We start from the raw sequence: 23,082 nt of genomic DNA, 5'->3' as shown, positions 1-23,082 counted from the left end.
CTACACAAACCTGTAAACAGGCTTGATTGATGACAAGTTACTAAACCAGCAATCCAGTATCTTGGGCTGACTAACGACGTACTTGAACAGGTTCTGCAATTAAAAGTAACGGAGACCCTAAGGCCATAAGACCCGAGAACAGAATTAGGCCACTCGACACATCGGGTCTGCTCCATCATTCCATCAAGGCTGATTTAATATCCATTCTCCTGCGTTCTCCCTGTCATCTTTGACACCCTGAATAATCAAGAACTTAACAATCTCTGCTTTAAATGTACCCAGTGACTCAACCTCCACAGCCGTCCGTGGCAATGAATTCCTCAGATTCATCATCCCCCTCCCCCCGCTAAAGAAATTCCTCCTCGTGGCCGTTCTAAATGGGTATCCTTCTATTCTGAGGCTTGGCCCTCTGGTCCCAGACTCCCCTAATATAGGAAACATTCTCTCTGCATCCACTCTATCTGTGCTTTTCAATATTCAATAGTTTTCAAAGAGATCTGCTTTCAGTCTTCTGAACTCCAGGGGGTACAGGCCCAGAGCCATCAAACGCTTCTCCTGCATTAACTCTTTCATTCCCAGAATCATTCTCATGAACCTCCTCTGGACCCTCTCCAAAGCCAGCACACCCTTTCTTAGATAAAGGACCCAAAATTGCTCACAGTGCAGTCTGGCCAATGCCCTATAAAGCCTGATCCTTACAAAAACCTTAAATAACACGCACAAAATGCCGGAGGAACTCAGCAGGTCAGGCAGCGTCTGTGGAAATGAAAGAAGCAGTTGACATTTCGGGCCAGGATCCTGCATCAGGACTGGAGAAGATGCCAGAATAAAAAGGTGGAGGTGGGAGAGAAGGAGGTTAGCTGGAAGGTGATAGGAAAAGCCAGGGGGGTGGGAAAGATCAAGGGCTGGAGAAGAAGGAATCCGATGGGAGAGGGGTGGGCACCCGATAGGAGAAGGGGGACCCAGTGAGAGGTGATAGGCAGGTGAGAAGAGGTCAAGGCCAGAGTGGGGAATCGAAGGCAACAGGGGCGGGGGGGGGGGGGGGGTAGGGGGTGGATGGAAAATTTTTTTTTACCAGCAAGGAGAGATTGATATTCATCCCATCAGGCTGGAGGATGCCCAGAAGGAATATGAAGTGTTGCTCCTCCACCCTGTGATGGCCAAGACCCTTTCCACGGTGGCCACGGAAACACACCAGCACCTCTGATTCCTCTCAAGCCTCAGGAAATTCAGCATGTCCCCATTGACGCTGACCAGTTCCGTAGAAAGTACCCTATCCAGACACATCACCGCTCCGGACGGCAACTGCTCCGCCCAAGACCACGAGAAACGGCGGAGAGTGGCGGGCACGTCACGGAAACCTGCTTCCCCTCCACGGACCGATGGGCAACGCAATGGAAAGCCTCACGCCAATGAAGCAGCCCTCCTGCCTCAGATGTTCCCACTTCTCCCCCTTCCAACGGGCAAATGATACTGAGCACTTGAACAATATCCTGTATGATAAAGATGGACTCCTGTTCTCCCAGTCTAACTCTCCATGACCTTATTGTCTGCCTGCACTGCACTCTTCCTGTAACTGTAACACTTTATTCTGCATTCTGTATTGCTTTTGTTTCCTTTGCACTGCCCCAATGTAGAACAGAGTGATCTAGGAATAATGGTGCATAGTTCCCTGAAGGTGGAATCTCATGTGGATAGGGTGGTGAAGAAAGCTTTTGGTATGTTGGCCTTTATAAATCAGAGCATTGAGTATAGGAGTTGGGATGTAATGTTAAAATTGTACAAGGCATTGGTGAGGCCGAATTTGGAGTATTGTGTACAGTTCTGGTCACCAAATTATAGGAAAGATGTCAACAGATTAGAGAGAGTACAGAGAAGATTTACTAGAATGTTACCTGGGTTTCAGCACCTAAGTTACAGGGAAAGATTGAACAAGTTAGGTCTTTATTCTCTGGAGCATAGAAGGTTGAGGGGGCACTTGATAGAGGTATTTAAAATTAGGAGGGGGATAGATAGAGTTGACGTGGATAGGCTTTTTCCATTGAGAGTAGGGGAGATTTAAACAAGAGGACATGAGTTGAGACTTAGGGGGAAAAAGTTTAGGGGTAACACGAGGGGGAATTTCTTTACTCAGAGAGTGGTAGCTGTGTGGAACGAGCTTCCAGTAGAAGTGGTAGAGGCAGGTTTGGTATTGTCATTTAAAGCAAATTTGGATAGGTATATGGACAGGAAAGGAATGGAGGGTTATGGGCTGAGTGCAGGTCGGTGGGACTAGGTGAGAGTAAGCGTTCAGCACGGACTAGAAGGGCCGAGATGGCCTGTTTCCGTGCTGTAATTGTTATATGGTTATATGGTTATAATGCACCGATGTAAGGAGGGTCTGAAAGCTAATTTAAAGATTAGATTTATTTGTCACGTGTACATCGAATCATACAGTGAAAGGTGTCATTTGTGCTGTGGGCAGCTAACAAGAGTCACCATGCTTCCGGTGCCCGTAACCCCGACCCTACTGTGCATCTTCCGAAAGTGGGAGGAGACCGGAGCTCCTGCAGGAAACCCGTGCGGTCATGGAGAGGTTGAACAAACTCCTTACGGACAGCGGCAGGAGTGAACTGCAATCTCACCACTGGCACCGTAAAGCGTTCTGCTAACCGCTACGCTACCATATCGCCCTGAACCTTTCACAGCACTTCTGTACAGAGTCAGAGAAAAATACAGCCAAGAAGCAGGTCTCTATAATTCATGTTTGCTGCACGTATGCAGGTATTTATACACCTGCTTGCTTGCTTCCTTACTTCCTTGCACAACTTCTCTCCTTTTGAAGACTGGTTGTTTGCCAGTCATTATTTACGTATAGATTTTCATAAGTCTATTGTATTCCTTTATTTGCCTGTAAATGCCTGCAGGGAAATGAATCTCAAAGGGGGTATACACCATAAGATATAGGAGCAGAATCAGGCCATTTGGCCATCAATCCGCTCTGCCATTTCATCATGGCTGATCCATTTCCCTCTCAGCTCCAATCTCCTGCCTTCTCCCCGTATCCCTTCGTGCCCTGACTAATCAAGAGTCTCCTTTGCCTCAACTATACCCAATGATTTGGCCTCCGCAGCTGCCCGAGGCAAGAAATTCCACAGATTCACCAGTCTCGGCTAAAGAAATTCCTCTTCATCTGCGTTCTTAATGGATGTCTCTCTATTCTGAGGCTGTGTCCACTGGTCTTAGGCTCCCCCACCATAGGAAACATTCTCTCCATGTCCACTCTATCGAGGCCTTTCAACATTTGATAGTTTCCAATGAGGTCACCCCTCATCCTTCTAAATTCCAGTGTGTACAGCCCCAGAGCTATCAAACGCTCCTCATATGATGAGCCTTTCAATCCCGGAATTATTTTCTTTTCAACCCTCTCCAATGTCAGCGCATCCTTTATTAGATAAGGGGCCTAAAACTGCTCACAGTACTAGAAGTGAGGCCTCGCTCACCAGTGCCTTATAATGTTTCAACATCACATCCATTCCTTTACATTCCAGTCCTCTCGAAATGAATATACGTCTTTGACTTTTGACGCTGACGAGCAACTTGCATCAACGCCACTGCTGATGTTTAGCCCAGACTCTCAGACACCGTGCGGATACTAAAACATTGCAAGGGAGAATAAGACACCAGATGTAACAGTCAACACATTGTTTCAACACAAAGAATTTAACCTTGCAGTGAAATTGTGCTCTGCATATAAAACAGAAGTCAACAGCTACGTGTTTTGTAGTCAAAGTAGGGTTGGTGGTTTAGACCAGATTCTCCATTTTCAGAGTTACTCTTCATAGAATTTTGACCAACATTGGTTCTTAGAAACATGATGTTCATAAGGAATAAAAAGAGATAAACTTTATACACACAAGAGATTCTGCAGATGCTGGAAATCTTGAGGAACATACACAAAATGCTGGAGGAACTCAGCAGGTCAGGCAGCATCTACAGAGGGGAATAAAGAGTCAGCATTTCGGGCCAAGCCCTTCATCAGAAATGGAAAGGAAGTGGGAAGAAGCCAGAATAAGCAGGTGGGGGAAGGGGAGGAGTGCAAGGTAGCAGGTGATAGGTGAGACCAGGTGAGGGGCCAGATAGGCAAGTGGAAGAGGGGGGATAAAGTCAGAAGCTGGGAGGCGATAGGTGGAAGAGGTAAAGGCTGAAGAAGAAGGAATCTGGTAGGAGAGGAGAGTGGACCATGGGAGAGAGGGGAGGAGGAGGGAGGAGTACAAGAGGAAGGTGAGGGGCATGTGAGGAGAGATGAGTGGTAATATGGGTGGGTGGCAGAGGTGGGATGAGGGGATAGAAGAAAGGGATAGATAGAAGCAGAAAATGCCATCTGACTTGCTGAGTTTGTCTTTGTGTGTGTGTGTGCGCGCACTGATCAATTTTACATCAGCTCAGCTCAAGGGAGCAGAACTAGAGAGAAATCCCCATTCTTCAATTTTCAAAGCAGAGCAGTGAAAAACAACTATATCGCCCAGTCATTTCAGTCCCATGGTTTGAGCCGGTTTGCTGCGGCATCACAGTTCAGAATAAAATGGACTCTTTGAAATTTGTTAGTGGATGTAATTTAAATGGTAATGACGACCCATTTTTCATACATTGCTTGGTATTTGTCAGCGTCCCACTCAGCTCCAGAAAGCACTCAGTAAACAGAGAGTGCAATAACATGACTGTAAGGAAATAAAATAGTTCTGTATGGATACAGCCATTATGCAATAGAAGTAATAAGGTCTATGACCTGCCGCATTTGCAGAAATAAAGTATGAATGCAGGATGGGGAACTGTGAGAAGAAACACTCTGGTTATTGGATTCAAGTTAAATGCAAGTGAATGCAATGTTGAATGAAATCTGAATTCTATTATAAATTATCTGGTTTTATTTTCTCATTTCCGTAACAACAGAACGGTGCCTGAGTAAAGTCGGTGTTATTATGGGCCCCAGAAATGGAAGCCGGGAGGTTTGGGCTGGCTCTGATCGCGGCTCCACTCTGCGCTGAACTGAGCCGGAGGCTGTGGCCTGCTCCAGGGTTCGTGTCGGAGGACTCACTTTTGTCGTTAAGTGCTATTTGATTATTTTTATTGTCTTTTTTTTCTCTCTGCGCATTGGATGCTTGATGGTCTTTTTTTAAAACAATGGGATCCTTTTGGATTTCTTGTTTTGTGGCTGCCTGTAAGGAGACGAATCTCAAGGTTGTACAATGTATACATACTTTGATAATAGATGCCCATTGAATATGAAATACCAGGAATACAATAGAAACAGAAATCTAGTGACGTTCCCCTCACGGGATCAAACTGACGGGAATATGACAACATACAACAGCATAGAAACAGAAACCTTGAGCTCTTCTCCTCATGGGATCCAACACATGAATGAACACAGGGTTGGAAGTGCAAGGAAGTGCAAGGTTGGATTTATTTCTTTTAGTGCAATGATGACCCCCCCCCTTAGCACTATGTATCGATCAGTTGTCTATGCATATGCATTGTTCTCCCCCCCTCACTGCACTGTGAATACACCAGTTAAAGCCATCTCCCACGTGCATGCTTTTATTTAATATGTATGCGATTGTGCACAGATGCAACAGATTGGCGACGATTACGAACCTTATACACTCTGTGGCCTCATCGTGGCTGTAGAGGAAGCCGGGTCAAGCTGTATCTGTGGGAGGAAAAGAACAGTGAACAATTCCTCTCCTCCTACGGACATTGCTCAACCCACTGCATTCCTGCAGCAAACTGATTGTTGTATCAAGTTGCAGAGCCTGGCATTCACAAGGAAGTCACAGAGTCATTGAGCACCACAGCATGAAACAGGCCCTTCAGCCCATCTAGTCCATTCCAATCTGTTATTCTGCCAAATCCCATCACCCTGCAGCTAAACCATAACCCATCATATTCCTTCCATCCATGTACTTAGCCAAACTTCTCTTACATGCTGGAATCAAACCCACGGCCACCACTTCCGCTGCCAGCTCATTCACACTGGCATCGTCCTCCAATTGAAGAAGTTCCTTCTCAGGATCCCCTTAAATATTGTACTTTTCACCTTTAACCTATGACCTCTAGTTCCAGTCCCACTCAACCTCAGTGGTAGAAGCCTGCTTGCTTTCACTCTCGCTATATTTATTTAAACCTTGTCGTTGGATTTGGAGGCTTGCGTGCCTCAATGACCCAGAGAGCTGTGTTGGCTTTATGCCTTGGCTCTTGGTAGGGTCACCAGTGCCAAACGGGTCAAAGGGTAGAGGCCAAACTAAGAGTGGTCCTCTGGTCCTCCAGGTTCAGGGGTTCAACTGATGGTTAACAATCCTGACTGGTAAAATAAAATTGTTACGGACACAGTAATGCAGAATCCTTCTATACCTGTATGCGTCTGTTTGGACAGATGGATGGAGGACCTTCATTGCTGCCCCAAATGCCAGTGGTGTAATGGGCAGTAAGAACGTAATATTTATTTACTTAAGGTTGTTCTAGCCAGGGAGGGGGGTGTGGGATGGTGGGTTAGTGAGGAAAGCTCCCACTACCTATTGAATGCTCCCAATGGCGTACGTCTCAAATAGCCTCTGACAACCAAGTCCAGCTCCTGACCGTCATGTGTGGCTGAGCTACTAAGCTCAGTGGAACCGCTTCTACTGACAGGAGAAGGGGAAAAGGTGAGTTACTGACACCTTAAAACCAGTCGCTTCAGGCAGATGGGGCTCATCAGACATGGTTGGCAGCTCATCTAGGAGAAGGAAAACTCTGATCTCAAACCGAAGCTGCCTTGCAACTTCACCCACCCATGCAGAAGGCTTCAGGAGTTTACCCCCAAGGGAAAAATTCAGAGCTAAGGCAGTCCCACTTTGAGCTCAACGCTGACTGGCAACTCCTGCGACGCCGCTGGTACCAAACTGCATCGGTCTCTGCCATCTCTTTGGATTCACCAGCTGCGTGGAGAGGAGGAGCCTGCTACGTGGACAACAGCTCGCTCTCCGTATCGCACTGCCCTGACTTGCGTAGCTGGACAGCTAGGCTGCAATGTCCATGGTCGACCCTGACCGACGGAGGCTTCAAAAACATGAATGTATTGGTTGATTTATTTATTTTTTAGTTTGAGATACGGCACTATAACAGGCCCTTCTGGCCCAGTGAACCAGTACCGCCCAATTACACCATGTGACCAATTAACCTACTAACCCAATCACAATCAAGAGTTTGCAGATGCCGGAAATCCAGAGCAACACACACAAAATGCTGGAGGAACTCAGCAGGCCAAGCAGCACCTGTGGAAAAGAGTAAGCAGTCGACGTTTCGGGCTGAGACCCTCCATCAGGACTCTACTAACCCGTACATGTCTGGAATGTAGGAGGTCCTGAGCAATCACAGCAAGAACGTACAAACTCGTTATGGACAGCGGCGGGCATCGAACCGCATCACTGGTGATGTAATGGTGTTACGCTACCGTGCCGTCACCTGTGAAAGGTCTTACGAACAGTTATCCATCACTTGAACTGTCATAACTCAACTCCAGATAATATTTTATGTTAATATATTTCACATTTTACACCTCATGGTGGCTCTCAGAACTCTCCACTCTATTCCCAGCTCGGATGAAAGGTCTCCGGCCCAAAGCAGGGGGTGTTTACTCTTCCCACAGACCGAGTGTGTAATCCAAACGTTTCTGTTTGCTTCCATACCCCCTCTCTCTCCTCATATCGCTTCATACACTTGCTATCTCAAAAACATTTCTTTACCCCCCCCCCCCACCCCCGGTGTCCACTGCATCTTTTCCTGAGGTAAGAGACAGAAACTTGACAAGTACTCCTGGTTCTATATAATTGTCAAGAAACACCCTTGAGTTTGCCTTCTCAGACACCCACATCAACATTTCCAAATCTATCTTCTGTTCTTCCTACCAAAATAGATGGCTTTACACTTATCCACATTATATAACAGCTGCTACCTATCCGCTCACCCACTCATAGTCATAGAATATGGAAACAGGTTTCCTACCCAACTAGTCCATGCCAGCCATTGAACCTCCAAAGCTGGTACCAACTGAACACATTTCACTCATTTCCCTCAGAATCTTCCCTTTCCCTGACCTCATTTGGATGACGGAATTGACGGCTTTGTGGCAAGTTTGAGGACAATATGAAGATAGGTGGAGGGGCAGGTAGTTTGAAGGAATTAGAGAGGCTACAGAAGGACTTAGGCAGATGAGGAGAATGGGCAAAGAAATGGCAGATGGAACACAGTGTTAGAAAGTGTGTCGTCATGAACTTTGGTAAAAGAAATGAAAGGTTTTCTAAATGGAGAGAGAGTTCAAAAAATCTGAGGTGCAAGGGGACTTGGGAGTCCTGGTGCAGGATTCCCTAAAGGTTAATTTGCAGGTCGAGTTGGTGGAGAGGAAGGCAAATGTGATGTTGGCATTCGTTTCAAGAGGGCTAGAATATAAAAGCAAGGATGTAATGTTGAGGCTTTATAAGGCACTGGTGAGGACTCACTTGGAGTACTGTCAGCAGTTTGGGTCCCTTATCTAAAAAGGATGTGCTGATTTTGGGGAGGGTTTTAAAGGAGGTTCACAAACATAGTACCAGGATTGAAAGACTTATCATTTGAGGAGCATTTGATGACTCTGGCCCTGAAGTCACTGGAATTCAGAAGAATGAGGGGTGACTCACTTATTGAATGTTGAAAGGGCTTTATAGAGTGGATGTGGAGAGGATGTTTTCTATGGTGGGGGAGTCTAAGACCAGAGGCACACCTCAGAATAGAGTGACGTCCATTTAGGACGGAGATGGGGAGGAGTTTCTTTAGCCAGAGAGTGGTGAATTCATGGAATTCATTTGCACAGGCCGCTGTAAAGGCCAGGTCACTGGGTATATTTATGTCAGAAGCTAATACCTTCTTTATTGGTCAGGGCAAGAAGGGATACGGGGAGAAGGCAGGAGATTGGGGCTGAGAGGGAAAATGGATCAGCCATGTTGAAATGGCAGAGCAGACTCGATGGGCCAAATGGCCTAATTATTCTCCTATATTTTATGGTCTTACGGGAGGCTCGGTAACATAGTGGTCAGCACAATACTTCACAGTACCAGCGACCCAGGTTCAATTCCCACTGCTGCCCATAAGGAGTTTGTACGTTTTCCCCATGACATAGTGTGTGTCCTCCAGATGCTCCACTTTCCTCCCACAATCCAAACACGTACGGGTTGGTAGGCTAATTGGTCACATGGGTGTAGAAGGGAATCCTGGGATCGTTGGTCCAGAAGAGCCTTGCTACCGTACTGCATCTCAAAAAAGTATTAACTATTATCTTGCTTAACTGCTGCGGGGGTTTGTGTTGCATAAGATATGAACTCTGCTGTTTACTTTCCCTTGGATGAAGTGAGATGCATCACTACCTTCAGGAAGCAGGCGATGTGCCCCGGCGGGTCGGACGCTAATTGCAGAGGAGGAGGGGTGGGAGTTAGGCTGATGCATTGTTTGATTCCAGTGAATTGCAGGAAGTGTCGGAGTGTCCTGTCAGAAGTGAGATAATGCAAAACCAGAAATGTGTTACAGCATCTGACAGCTTCAGGGCTGAGATGAAGTGAGGCAGAGTGCGTAGTCAATGGGGCTTGGGATCTGTGGTGTCTGAGAGGCACAGCGTTCTGTTCCATTGCTACACACCAGTACCACAGCTACCGCTCATGTGGCCCCCTAGGCCAGTTCACTCCTACAACAATCGAGGGTCTTCCTCACACAACCCAGCCCCTCCCTCTCCAGCAGCGGGAGAACCCTGCACCGTGTTCTTTCAACGTCGGCAGATGCTCAACCAACCTGCTCCTCCCGCAGAACAATTACCATTCTGAGAAACCGGACGCAGTGGCCATCCCTCGGGAGGCACCAATTAATGGAGGGAGACATCGATAACAGTCAGCTCCAGTACCGTTGTTCCCAAATCGGAAGGTGGTGAAGATCTTTGAAGAGCAAGACCCCAAATATGTATTTACTTATTGAGATAGAGTAGACCCTCCCAGCTCTCTGAGCCATATTGCCCAGAATTCCCCTGATTTAACCCTAGCCTAGTTATGGGACAATTCACAATGACCAATTAACCTACTAACCAGTCGGTCATTGGACTGAGGGAGGAAACTGGAGCACTCATGGAAACCCATGTGTTCAACAAACAAACTCCTTACAGGCAGCGGTGGGAATTGAACCCGGGGCGCCGGTACCGTAAAGCGTTGTGCTAACCACTACACTACCATGCCGTGCAATATAAAACTGTAGGAGACTATGTTGGGTAGATAGTCATTTTCCCCCGATGGAAAGGGCAGCATAAACAAGAGGGAATGGGCTTCAACTGAGAGGAAGCAAGCCAGAGATGGCAACCACGATACTTGAATGATCTTTGGACGTGCAGTTAAATAGACAAGGCGTTGATGGGTAGCATAGGGCAGATGGGTGACAAGGTCCACAGGCCTGTTACTGTGCTTTCCAACTCTCTTCATCTTAACCTACTCTCAGGAGCAGGTCACATTGTCCACAATTCTGAACAGACCTCCTGCCTTAAACTCCACCATATCAAAAGATTTCCGGAAGGTCAAGGAACATACATCCGAAACATTCTTAAAGTCCTCTTTGAAATTGTTACATCACATCTTGTACCGATAACACACGAGGCCATTGAGCCCATCAGGTCCATGCCAGCCCCATTTCCCTTCACCTCACTTCCTTTCAATGCTACGATATTTTCTACACACACCTGTCAACTACTCTTGGATTTGCTGTGCTGCTAATCCAGGCGATGAGGTGAATGACAGTAGCCAACAAATGGGCCAGGATGTCTCTAGGATGTGGAGGAATCCCACATGGTCACACGGAGAGCATGCAAACTCCACACAGAGAGCACCGGGATCTCAATTTCAAACCTGGATACTTGGCACCATCCCAGAAACAACTCAGCAGGAGAAGAGGGGCCCAGGATTACAATGAACTGGGAGGGGGCATCTAGACATGCACCAAGGACACCAAATCTCTATGCCAGGGGCAAAGGAAAACAGGGAGGGGGAGCAGACCAACTCCCAGCTACCTGGCATTTTGTGTCCCTGCCCACCAAACTGGAATGGAAGCAAGACAACCTCAGTCCAGGGATCTTCCCAGAGCTGCAGAGGACAGAATGACTGTCTAAGGATTCCGGAGAAGCAAGTTCGATCCCCACATCAGACCCCACCCCTGTGGAGATTTCTCGTCCTCCCTGTGACCAGGCGGGATACCTATCGCATCCCTGAGCAGGTGCTGTTGGTATAATTCGGTGGGTTAGAGAGGTGGCGGGACTCATCCAGGATTCCCAACCTGGGGGCCAGGGACCTCTCGGATAATGGCAGGGGTCCGTGGCATAACAATGGTTGGGAACGCCTGGAACACATGGTGCGACCAATGTCCTCCTTTCACGGCGGAGCAGGCCGTTTGGTGGGATCCTGCCGTGCAAAGCCAGGTGTTGTGGACCTGCCATCGATGCCGCACAAACTCCGCAATCGATGCGATCCGCGGCGTGAGAGCTGAAAACTCGCGATGAGGCGGGGGCTCGCCACCTTCGCGGCACAACCCCCACGGTACGGGAACCGGGGTCACCCACCACCCCCGGGGACAGCGGGACAGGCCGGACTTTGCGGGTTCTGCTTTTAAATCACCCGCGGGTAACGGAGGGCCAGGTGGACGTGGATGCCCATTCCGTCCACGCACTGGGACCGGTTACCGACCGCGTCCCTTCACCCTCCCGGGGACTGGGCGTCCACTCCGTCTCCCTGCCCACCAGCTCGAACCCGGCGCCGTGCCCCTCCCGCCGACCCCACCGGGAGAGCGTCGGGTTCCCTCAAGCGCCCAGGGACCGGGCGCCCATTCCCTCCGCAGCCCGTGTCCGTTCCTCCCGCCGCCCGGCGAGGGGATGAGGCCGGCTCCCACAGCCTCGGCCTGCCGGCGCACCCGACCACGGCTCGGTTCGTACCCCAGACCCGGCGCCCAGCCGGCCCCTCGCTTACCTGCGGGTGGACGGGCGGCGCCGGCAGCTCCCCGGGCACCGAGTGGCGGCGGTGCCTCCTCTTCGCACTCAGTCGCAGCCCCGGAGCTTCACGCACCGCCTCTGCTCGTCGCCGAAAGCGAACCAGAAATCATCCCGGGACAATATCCACCCACGCCGCAGCAGCGGGTATCCCCGAGCGGGGCGAACCCTGATCTCCGAACCGTCAGACCCAGACCCGAGGCGGCTGGAAACCGCCTCCGACTGCCGGGAGCTCGGCTGCTCTCCGGGAAGACGGCCGATCAGAGAGACCGGGATAAGGTATAAGTGGTCTGATAATGTCAGCGTCGGGGGAAGGAAACGCAATCGCACAGGAAATGAAAATGGTCACGAAAGACTACAGCAGAAGTTGGGGCTGACCCTGGAAGCAAGAAGCAAGACTTCCAGCTTTCTGTTTACGGCTGTGAGCTGCTGATAATTGAGGGTCCCAGCCGGGCGGGGAGAGACTTCCTGCGACAACTCCTTTTCGGGAAAACTCACTCCAGTTGACCCCATTCCCCACCGCCCAGCCACTCACTCCCCGTGGCACCTGTCTGACACTGAAACGCCGGGGGGATGTAGCCGACATTGTGTGCCGTTTTGGTCGCCTACTCACAGGAAAGATGTAAATAAGGTGGAAAGAACGAGTACAGAGAAAATTCACAAGGGTCTTGCCGGGTCTGGAAGACCCGAGTGATTTGTCATCTATATCAACGATCTGGATGATAGGGTCTCAATGACTGCAGATGCTGGAAATCCAAAGCAACACATAACATGCTGGAGGAACTCACCAGGGCAGGCGGCATCTATGGAAAAGAGTTCTGAAGTACCTCAGCCCAAAGCGTCAGCTGTTTACTCTTTTCCATAGATGCAGCCTTGTCTGCTGAGTTCCTCTAACATTTTGGATGATATTGTGGTTAAATGAATCAGTGAGTTTGCATATGACACCGAGATTAGGGGTACAGCGGACCGCAAGGAAGAGGATCGTGGCGTTCAGCGCGATCCCGGCCAGATGAAAAATGGCAGGTGGAATTTAATGCAGACAAACGCGAGGTATTGCACTTCGATAGGACCAATCAGTGTAGGTCTTACACAGTGACCGGCAGGGCACCGGGGAAGAGCTGTAGAACAAAGGGATCTGGGAATACGGTCCACAATTCATTGGAAGTGGCGTCACAGGTTGATAGGGTTGGAAAGAAAGCTTTCGGCACATTGGCCTTCATAAATCAATACATTGCACACGGGAGGTGGGATGTTATGTTGAAGTTGTATAAGATATTGGTGAGACCTAATTTGGAATATTTTTTGCAGTCTTGGTCAGCTACCTACAGGAAAAATGTAAATAAAATTGAAAGACTACAGAGAAAATTTACAAGTATGTCGCCAGAACTGGATGACCTGAGTTATAAAGAAAGATTGAATAGGTTAGGACTTTATTCCTTGGAATGTAGAAGATTGAGTGGAGATTTGATAAAAATATACAAAATTATGAGGGGTATAGATAGGGTAAATGCAAGCAGGCTTTTTCCACTGAGGTTGGGTGGGAGCTGAAAAGTTTAAAGGGAACATGAGGGGAAACTTCGTCACACAGAGGGTAGTGAGAGTGTGGAACGAGATGCCAACACAAGTGGTGCATGTGAGCTCAATTGCAGCACTTAAGAGAAGTTTAGATAGGTACATAGATGGCAGGGGTATGGAGGGTTATGGTCTCGGTGCAGGTCAGTGGTTGTAGGCAGTTTAAATGGTTTGGCTTGTTTCTGTGCGAGACTTCTCAATGACTCTGTGAACTCCCATCCTCCCACCACAACCCCAGGAAGGGCTTCAACCCATATAAGGGTCTTCTCTTTGTCCCCTTCCACAGATACTGCCTGACCCACTGAATTCCTCCAGCATCTTGGCTGTTTCTCCAGATTTCCAGCAGGTGTGCTTTTTTATGTCTCCACAATCAAGGATCCCTCCTACCCTGGTAATTCACTCTTCTTCCCCCCCCCCCACCCCAGTCAGGCAGAATGGGAGGAGAAGGAACTAAGTTCAAGTTGAAGTTTAATACCACCAGCATATGTCATGAAATTTGCTGTTTGTGATAGCTGTACATCGCAATACATAACAATAAAAACTGTAAATTTCAGTATTATTTAAAGTTAAATAATTAGTGCAAAAAGAGAAGGAAAAAAGTGAGATAGTGTTCATGGGTTCAATGTCCATTCAGAAATCGATGGTGGAGAGGAAGAAGCTGTTACTGAATTGTTGAGTGTGTACCTTTCTCTTGATAGTAGCAATGAGAAGAGGGCATGTCCTGTGTGGTGGGGGTCCTTAATGATGGACGCTGCCTTTTTGAGGCATCGCTCCTTGAAGATGTCTTGGATTCTATGGAGGCTAGTGCCCATGATGGAGCTGACTGAGTTTACAACTTTCTACAGCTTATTTCAATCCTGTGCAGTAGCCACACCCCATACCAAACAGTAATGCAGCCAGTCAGAATGCTCTCCGTGGTACATCTGTAGAAATTTGTGAGTCTCTTTGGTGACCAACCAAATCTCCTTAAACTCCTAATGAAGTATAGCTGCTGATGTGCCTTCTTTGTAGTTGCATCAATATGTTGAGCCCAGGATAGATCCTCAGAAGGATAGAAGTATACATTAATCAGAACACCAAACATATGCCTGGAGGAACATTTCATTAATTGTTTTAGCTTGGCAAATCCATTGCCTGCATTACAGCCTGATATGGGAACATCAATTCCTTTGAATGGAACATCCCACAAATAGTGGATTCAGCCCAGTACATCATAGGTAAAGCCCTCCCAACACATCTACATGAAATACTGTCGCAGGAAAGCAGCATCCATCATCAGGAACCCCCATCACCCAGGTCAAGCTCTCTTCCCACTGCTGCCATCAGGTAGAAGGTACAAGTGCCTCAGGACGCACATCACCAGGTTCAAGAACAAATACCATCCCTCAACCATCTGGCCCTTGAACAAAAGGGGATAGCTACATTCACTTACCATCCATTGAAATGCTTCCACAGCCAATGATCTGTTTAAGGGCTTATATCGCATTATCTCATGTTCTAGTTATTTATTGTTATTTATTTATATTTGCATTTGCGCAGTTTGTTGTCTTCTGCACTCTGGTTGATCTCTCAATACTCCTGTTATCGATTTGCTGAGTATGCCCGTAGGAAAATGAATTTTAGGGTTGTAACTGGGGACAAATATATACTCTAATAATAAAATGTACTTTGTTCTTTACAGTATACAGTACTGGATTCATGGAATGAGGATCTCAGGAGCTGAAGGCGATGTCATATCTGTACTCTGATAATACATTTTACTTTGAACTTTAAATGTAACCCTAAAACTTGGCTCTACTTGGACAATTTTGGATGTAATGAAGACAGCTGCCTTTTTGTAGATTGAAATTCGGCAAGATTAAACAGCTCTCTGTGAAAATGGGAAGCTTGACCATTTGTAAAATGAAATAGTGGATACAGCACAGTCCATCACAGGAGAAGCCCTCCCACCATTGAGTACATCTGGAAGGAGTACTGCTGCAAGTGTGGTGGGTATTCAGTGTCCTGGGCCAGGGGGCCCTGATTTTTGCCAAGCTCAGCTTTCTAAATATAGCAGCTGACACTTGTAAAGATCAAGGTGTTGTTTTTGAATAAGTTAAAAGTAAATGTATTAATTAAAGTACATATATGTCACCATATACGACCCTGAGATTTGTTCTCCTGTGGGCATACTCAGTGAATCTGAGAACCATAATAGAAACAATGAAACCAGACCCAACAGGATTGAGAAACAACCAAACTGCAAAAGACAACACATTGATTAGTTTTGAGAGGATGGTGGTATTGAATGCCAAGCTATAGTCAATAAAGAGCATCCTGATGTGCACAACTTTGCTGTCCAGATGTTCCAGGGTTGAGTTTAGAGCCAATGAGTGATATCTGCTGTGGACCTGTTGCGCCGTAAGCAAATTGGAGCAGATCCAAGTCGCTTGTCAAGCAGGAATTGATATGCTTCATCACCAGCATCTCAAAACACTTCATCACCGTGGATGTAAGTGCTACTGGACGTCAGTCATTGAAGCTGGTCACCATGTTCTTCTTGGGTCAAAATCAGGAAACTCAGTGGAACCATGACCCCTCCGGAGCAGCTTAATCCCACCCTAAAATGGTGAGCAAGTTTCACATTCACTACCTTGACATAAAATTCCTGCAAATACCACAGCAATTATTTAAAGACAGGCAGCCTTCAGATGGCAGGGTGGAGGTGTAGGGCTCCTCATTGCCGCAGACAGCTGTGGCGACAAGTCTTTGGATATACTTTAAGCGAGACAATAGGTTCTTTGGGCGACGGGGTGGAGACGTGTCTCCAAAGGAGGTGTAAAGCGCTCCTTCCCTTCGCTAGCCTGCAGGTCACCCTCGGGCAAGGTGTGACACCTACTTAGTCCCCTCCTGCCCCCCCCCCCCCCCCCACCGATCAGGGTCACGTGAAGCCATGGGAGCAGGTGGTGGATGATCGTATGAGCAGCTGGTGCACATCACAAGTCCTGGTTATGCGACCACTGATGCCAGACAGACAATCTCTGAAGAGTATTGATAATGGCTGGGGTGACCCGTCTTGAAAAGACACTGCCCAGAAGGAGGCAATGGCAAACCACTTCCGTAGAAAAAGTTGCTGAGAACAATCATGGTCATGGAAAGATCACGATCGCCTACGTCATACGACACGGCGCGTAATGAACGAATGAGGCTTCCGATGTAAACTAAAATACACATGCTGGAGGAAAGGTAACTAAAATGCAATCGAAATCATAAAGTAGGGGATTAATGACCATGGTGTTATTTGAATTGAAGTTGTAGTTGCCAATCATTTTATTTTAATTAATAACATCAAAAATATCCCAACGGTTGTCTACAGCGAGCCATCAACGCCGTCTCTCACTGTGCCAGAGTTTTGTAGTCGTAGCAAGTGGATACAAGGAAATAAATACTCGTTATGGAAAAAAAATTCTACGCACATTTATATTCATATAGGGAATGTCTTACTAAGCCCCAGAGACTAAGAAAGAGTAATTGACTCGCTGTATAATGTCCGATCCAAGGGTCAGATGTTAATGAGCGTAAAGAGGTGGCGAGGAGCTGAGGGGGAGGATAGGGTTGCGCCCATTGCCGCTGGGAGCACAGTCACTAACGGAGAGAGCATCTGCAGATTCACTCGTGTTGAGATTCAGATTAATTTATTTCTCACGCGTACATCGAAACATCCAGTGAAACGGTCCGTTTGCATGAACAACCAACACGACGCAGAGATGTGATGGGAAGTTTTCACCAGGCCCACTTTAACTTAGTCACAGTGCTCGGCAGAACAATACAGAGCACAAGAAGCTAAACTAACCGCAACAAAACAAGCCCTTTCCCTTCCCTCCCACACCGAGAGGCGATCGGATGCAGCCAAGTTCAAGTTCAGTTTATTGCCGTTCAGCCTCCGGACCAAAGCGCGCACACAACAGAAAAGCGCGCACACAGTCACTGGCGCTTCGTGACACCGGGGTGGTGGCCGGGAGTTCAGTAGTCGTACAGCCTGCAGGAAGAAGCTGTTTTTCAGTCAAACAGTTCTTGTCCTCATGTACCTCCTGTCTGATGGTGGGGGTCAAAGAGATTGCTAGCTGGATGGGTGGGATCATTGACAATGCTAAGGGCCCTGCACAGGCAGCGCTCCTGATAACTCTCTCTGATGGGTGGAAGAGAGACCCCGATTACCTTCTCAGCAGGAACACGTGGTCAGATGCCCTGCAATTCCTGTACCAGAGGGGGCGATGCGGCTGGTCAGGACACTCTCGAGGGTGCCCCTGCAAAATGAGGGGAGGTGGAACATCACTCACCTCAGTCTCCTCTGGAAGTGGGAACGCTACTGTAGTGCCTTGACCAGAGGGGTTGTGTTGAGGGACAAGGTGAGATCGTCCGTTATGTTAACTCCCAGAAACTTGGATGCTCCTAACTCTCTTCATGGAGGAGCCATGTGTATGTGCAGTGAGGAGTGCTCAGCCTGCACCTTCCTAAACTCCACATTTGTTTCTTAGGTCTTGTCCACGTTGGGGCTTATGTTGTTGTTCTTGCACCGTTCTGTCCGCCGCTCTATCTCCCCTCTGTGCGCCGTCTTGTCGATGAGGCCACGCGTTGCCGTGACATCCGCAGACCTGATGATTCAGTTTCATCTGAATCCAGCAGCAATGGGTTAAGCATGCAGTCCTGGGGAAGCGCCAGGGCTCAGTGAACTGACTGAGCTGTGTGTCAGACATGGCTATAACCAGCTCTGGAGCCCCACACGGGACGGTATTGGCTCCCTCCCTTCCAACCAGCCTGTTGTCACCAGTACAATCCTCTATGCAGTGGTGCCAAGGGTGGCAACACGGGTGATGCCCGCAGGCTCAATAAACTGGCTCTGTTATAGGAGTCACACTGGAGGCTGTGGTAGAACAAAGGACCCTACGGAAAATCCTGGCAGTTCGGGACAGTGTTGGATTTAGAAGTTTCTAATCTACTGTTACATTAATTGTGGTTTATTAATGGATGGTGAGCTGTTGTATACACGTGGCAGAGTGGAGATGCCTCTCTATCAAAGGAGGTGTAAGATTCACCATTCACCAGCTAAAAGAGATTCCTCTTCATCTCGGTTCTAAATGGATGTCCCTCTATTCTCAAGCTGAGCTCTCTGGTCCTAGACTCAAAGTTCAAATAGTACACTGTCACTTCTGAGTTTCATAAAATGTATAATGTATGTATACATATTACAACACTAGAATACTACAGCACAGTACAGGCCCTTCAGCCCTCGATGTTGTGCCGACCCATATATTCCTTTTTTAAAAAAAGTACTAAGCCCACACTACCCCATAACCCTTTATTTTTCTTTCATCCATGTGCCTATCCAAGAGGCTCTTAAATACCCCTAATGTTTTAGCCTCCACCACCATCCCTGGCAAGTCATTCCAGGCACCCACAACCTTCTGTAAAAAAAACTTACCCCTAAACTTCCCTCCCTTAACTTTGTACATATGCCCTCTGGTGTTTGCTATTGGTGCCCTGGGAAACAGGTACTGACTATCCACTCTATCTATGCCTCTCACAATCTTGTAGACCTCTATCAAGTCCCCTCTCATCCTTCTGCACTCCAAAGAGAAAAGTCCCAGCTCTGCTAACCTTGCTTCATATGGCTTGTTCTCTAACCTTGACATTTGTCTCCTTACAGGCAGCCACGAAACCAGAAACCCAAAGAACCCATAAAAAATGACAAACACCCAATGCACAGTGTAAAACAAACACAAATCATGCAAATGGTAAAAGTAAGCAGATCGTATTTGGAACGAAAGTGAGCCCTCAGACACGAAGCCCAGAGCAGCCGGAGCAGGCCCAAAGCTTCAGCCTCAGTTCAGCACATAGCAGAATAGACGACACAGAAACAGCTAGCTGATTACTTGTAGCTGATTCTATATTTTTCTAGAAGTTTTTCTGCAGCCTCTGAACCCGGTTATTTCATGGGTTATTTCTTCTCACTGGGATGTTCTGTTATCTGTCGAGACTGAGCAAGTTTTTCATGCAAAATAACCACAACTTCTTTGTCCTTTGGTTTATCTTTCTTTCTTTGCCATTTGTTCTGGTAACACTTAATAAGTTGTTGTTCCTTTCCACGGCTTGCGGCACGTTGGGTGGTAACCTTGCTAATTCTTTAACATTTATCTGTTTTTACGAGGCTGAGTTGCTAGCTGGACGCTCAACCCAGCACGGTCGGAAAGCGTGCAAGGAGTTGGCTGGATTCGAACCAGAGGCCACTCGCCCTGAAGTCCATTGAGGATGCCACTACACCACCAGTTAGATAGATAGATAGATAGATAGATAGATAGATAGATAGATACTTTATTCATCCCCATGGGGAAATTCAACATTTTTTCCAATGTCCCATACACTTATTGTAGCAAAACTAATTACATACAATACTTAACTCAGTAAAAATATGATATGCATCTAAAATCACCCTCTCAAAAAGCATTAATAATAGCTTTTAAAAAGTTCTTAAGTAGTTTACTTAAATACATTGAGTCCTAACCCCGGCACTTTAACATATCTTACTCCTGGCGGTTGAATTGTAAAGCCTAATGGCATTGGGGAGTATTGATCTCTTCATCCTGTCTGAGGAGCATTGCATCGATAGCAACCTGTCGCTGAAACTGCTTCTCTGTCTCTGGATGGTGCTATGTAGAGGATGTTCAGGGTTTTCCATAATTGACCGTAGCCTACTCAGCGCCCTTCGCTCTGCTACCGATGTTATACTCTCCAGTACTTTGCCCACGACAGAGCCCGCCTTCCTTACCATCTTATTAAGACGTGAGGCGTCCCTCTTCTTAATGCTGCCTCCCCAGCACGCCACCACAAAGAAGAGGGCGCTCTCCACAACTGACCTATAGAACATCTTCAGCATCTCAGTACAAACATTGAGTTGGCATAACACTTAATGAGTGGCTGTAGCCAACAAGTTTTGTGCTTCTTTCTTGACTTCCAAAAAACAGCTGGATGACCAGACCATCAGATACAACAGATACTAATATTCAAAGTGCAAAATATTCTTCAACTCATGTTCTTGTTATTTATTGCTTGCTTGTTTATTATTATTATTATTATTATTTGTTCTTTTTGTATTCACACAGTTTGTTGTCTTTTGACACTGGTTGAACACCAAAGATGGTGTGGTCTTTCATTGATTCTATTATGGTTATTATTCTGTTAGAGGTTTATTGAGTATTCCTGCATGAAAACAAATCTCAGGGTTGTATCTATGTACTTTGATAATAAAATTTACTTTGAACTTTGAAAATATTCCGTTTCTCCGTTTGAGCTTCAGTGCAGATTGTACTCTTGAGGGTTTTGCTTCATTTCATTGTGCTTTCATTCATCTCCAATGTTACTTCAAGATTCAAGACTCTCAGAATCGAGACTCATTTATTAGTACATTTATTATCATAGAATGTAAAAACAAGACACCTTGAGATGTGCCTGCTAACAGGAAAGAAAGCAAGAAACTTGAAAAGGCTGAATTAAAAAAGGAAAAGCCAACACCCAACAGGCCAACGTTTGAACTGTCCAAGCACCAGGTAGACGTTTATACTTCATCATAAAATCAAGGTCTGTTGATAATAATTCAAATGCCTAAAGGCAGGGCAGACTCTGCAAGTCTTGTTCCTGTGATTGAGTTCGGTAGAGGTTACTGCAGAGAACGACCGGTGATACTGTGAGCAGCTTTAGGCCCTTATCTAAGAAAGAATGCACTGGCATTGGAGAAGGTCCAGAAGAGGTTCAAGAGAATGATCCTGGGAATGAAAGGGTTAACATGTGAGGCGAGGTGGCTCTGCGTCCGTACCTGGTGGAGTCTGGAAAAATGTGAGGGGATCTCATTGAAACCTACCAAATATTGAAAGACCTAGAAAGAGCGGATGTGGAGAGGATGTTTCCTGTAATGGGGCAGACTTGGACCAGGGGGTACAGCCTCAAAATAGGAGGAACTCTTTAACCAGAGGGTGGTGAATCTGTGGAATTCATTGCCACCAACACCTGTGGAGAGCAATAATAGGGTATTTTAAAAGCTTAGGTTGATCGGTTCTGGATCAGTAAGGGTGTCAAACATTACAGGGAGAAAGCAGGAGAATAATAAATCAGTCATGATGGAATGGTGGAGCAGACTCGATGGGCCAAGTGGCCTCGTACTGCTGCTATGTCTTATGATCTTCTAAAGGCATTGAATGTACAGGCTTGCTTCCAATTTAATTTGAATGGACAGCTCTTCCACGTATGGTGAATATAGAATTTATTGTCAAATTATAATTTCCATCCAGTGTGTTTCTTTGTACATTTTGTCAGCATGTACAAAATTTCTGAGTGGCAGGGTAGAGATACGTCTCTATCAAAGGAGGTGTAAGACACTCCTTCCCTCCTCGAGCCTGCAGGTCGCCCTTGGGCAAGGTGTAGTGCCTGCTTGGGTCATGTGAAGTCATGGGAACCAGTGGTGGATGATCGTACGAGCAGCTGGTGCACATCACAAGTCCTGGTTATGCGACCACAGATGCCAGGCAGACAATCTCTGAAGAGTATTGATAATGGCTGGGGTCACCCATCTTGTAAAGACACTGCCCAGAAGATGACAATGACAAAGCACTAGAAAAATTTGCTAAGAGCAATCATATTCATGGAAAGAGCATGATTATCCATGTCACACGACATGGCAAATAATGATGATGTCACATGACATGGCACATGATGATGTCACACGACATGGCACGTGATGATGATGATGCACAAAATTTCAGCTGACATTGCACAGTTTATTCCTGTTTTCCCTCTCTCTCTCTCTGTGAGAAACAAAACTAGTTTTGCAAATGTTAAGATTTTCAGGAGGAGATATACTTAAAGAAGTGTATGACAGGAACTGGCAAAAACAAATTTTTCCAAAAACATACTGCATGCGCAGAAAACAGATTTGAAGATCAAACATAGGACAGAAATCGTTCGTTCAAAGGAGGCATTACCTATTAGTGTTTCTGGAACCCTTAACCTAATTGCTGCAATCTCTTTGTGACAGCAGACCCATCAATGTCAGTAAGAGACCCTTTGGCCCATCCTGACCATGCTAAACAAGGTGCCCATCTGAGCTAGTCCCATTCGCCCATTTTGGATCTGCATCCCTCAATACCCTTCCTACCCATGGACCTATCCATGTGGTTGGTTTGAGTTCTCCAAATTTGGCAATTTACTTGCAAACGTTTCATCACCATACGAGGAGACATCATCAGTGTGCTATTGATTGTGATGTGTCCTCTGAATGCTTGGCCTTTCTATAATTAGCAATGAGCTGATTGAACATCACTTTGGAAACTCAATTGTGACATGGGGAGGAAATCTCATTGCTGATTGGTTGCGTGGCAAAATTGAATGCATGAAGTGTAGTCACAGGAAAGCAGCATCAATCA

The 23,082-nt window shown here is 46.8% G+C and overlaps 2 protein-coding genes across 3 annotated transcripts in view; one reads left to right on the top strand and one right to left on the bottom strand.

Moving 5' to 3' along the window:
* The window catches only part of LOC140715853 (tyrosine-protein kinase Fyn-like), a 269,606-nt gene extending 257,426 nt beyond the window's left edge, over positions 1-12,180 (bottom strand). The window contains exons 1-2 of one of the 2 annotated variants that reach the window (XM_073028300.1): positions 12,039-12,177; positions 5,638-5,692 (exon numbers count right to left, since the gene is read on the bottom strand). The gene's annotated coding sequence lies outside the window, so the exon portion shown is untranslated. Of the gene's footprint in view, positions 1-5,637; positions 5,693-12,038 lie in introns of both variants that reach the window. The other variant, XM_073028301.1, reaches the window with a different exon arrangement.
* On the top strand, positions 11,378-15,758 carry LOC140715550 (uncharacterized). The gene is made up of 3 exons (XM_073027905.1): positions 11,378-11,551; positions 11,816-12,337; positions 15,312-15,758. Exons 1-3 carry the CDS (start codon positions 11,378-11,380, stop codon positions 15,351-15,353), a joined length of 738 nt encoding a protein of 245 aa, XP_072884006.1. The 3' UTR covers positions 15,354-15,758.
* Positions 15,759-23,082: the final 7,324 nt, after the last annotated feature.

This window comes from Hemitrygon akajei, chromosome 24 (genome assembly GCF_048418815.1).
Source record: "Hemitrygon akajei chromosome 24, sHemAka1.3, whole genome shotgun sequence".
NCBI lineage: Eukaryota > Metazoa > Chordata > Chondrichthyes > Myliobatiformes > Dasyatidae > Hemitrygon > Hemitrygon akajei.
Note: the sequence above shows the minus strand (reverse complement) of the source record. Positions and strands in the feature narration are given on the sequence as shown.

Bases quoted from the DNA above. Each gene is read 5' to 3' on its own strand.
- LOC140715550 (XM_073027905.1), top strand. From the start codon at position 11,378: ATGGCAGGGGTCCGTGGCATAACAATGGTTGGGAACGCCTGGAACACA. The intron at 11,552-11,815 runs GTGAGAGCTGAA...CCTGCCCACCAG, and splicing joins CAATCGATGCGATCCGCGGC to CTCGAACCCGGCGCCGTGCC. The intron at 12,338-15,311 runs GTATAAGTGGTC...TGTTCTTTACAG, and splicing joins ATCAGAGAGACCGGGATAAG to TATACAGTACTGGATTCATG.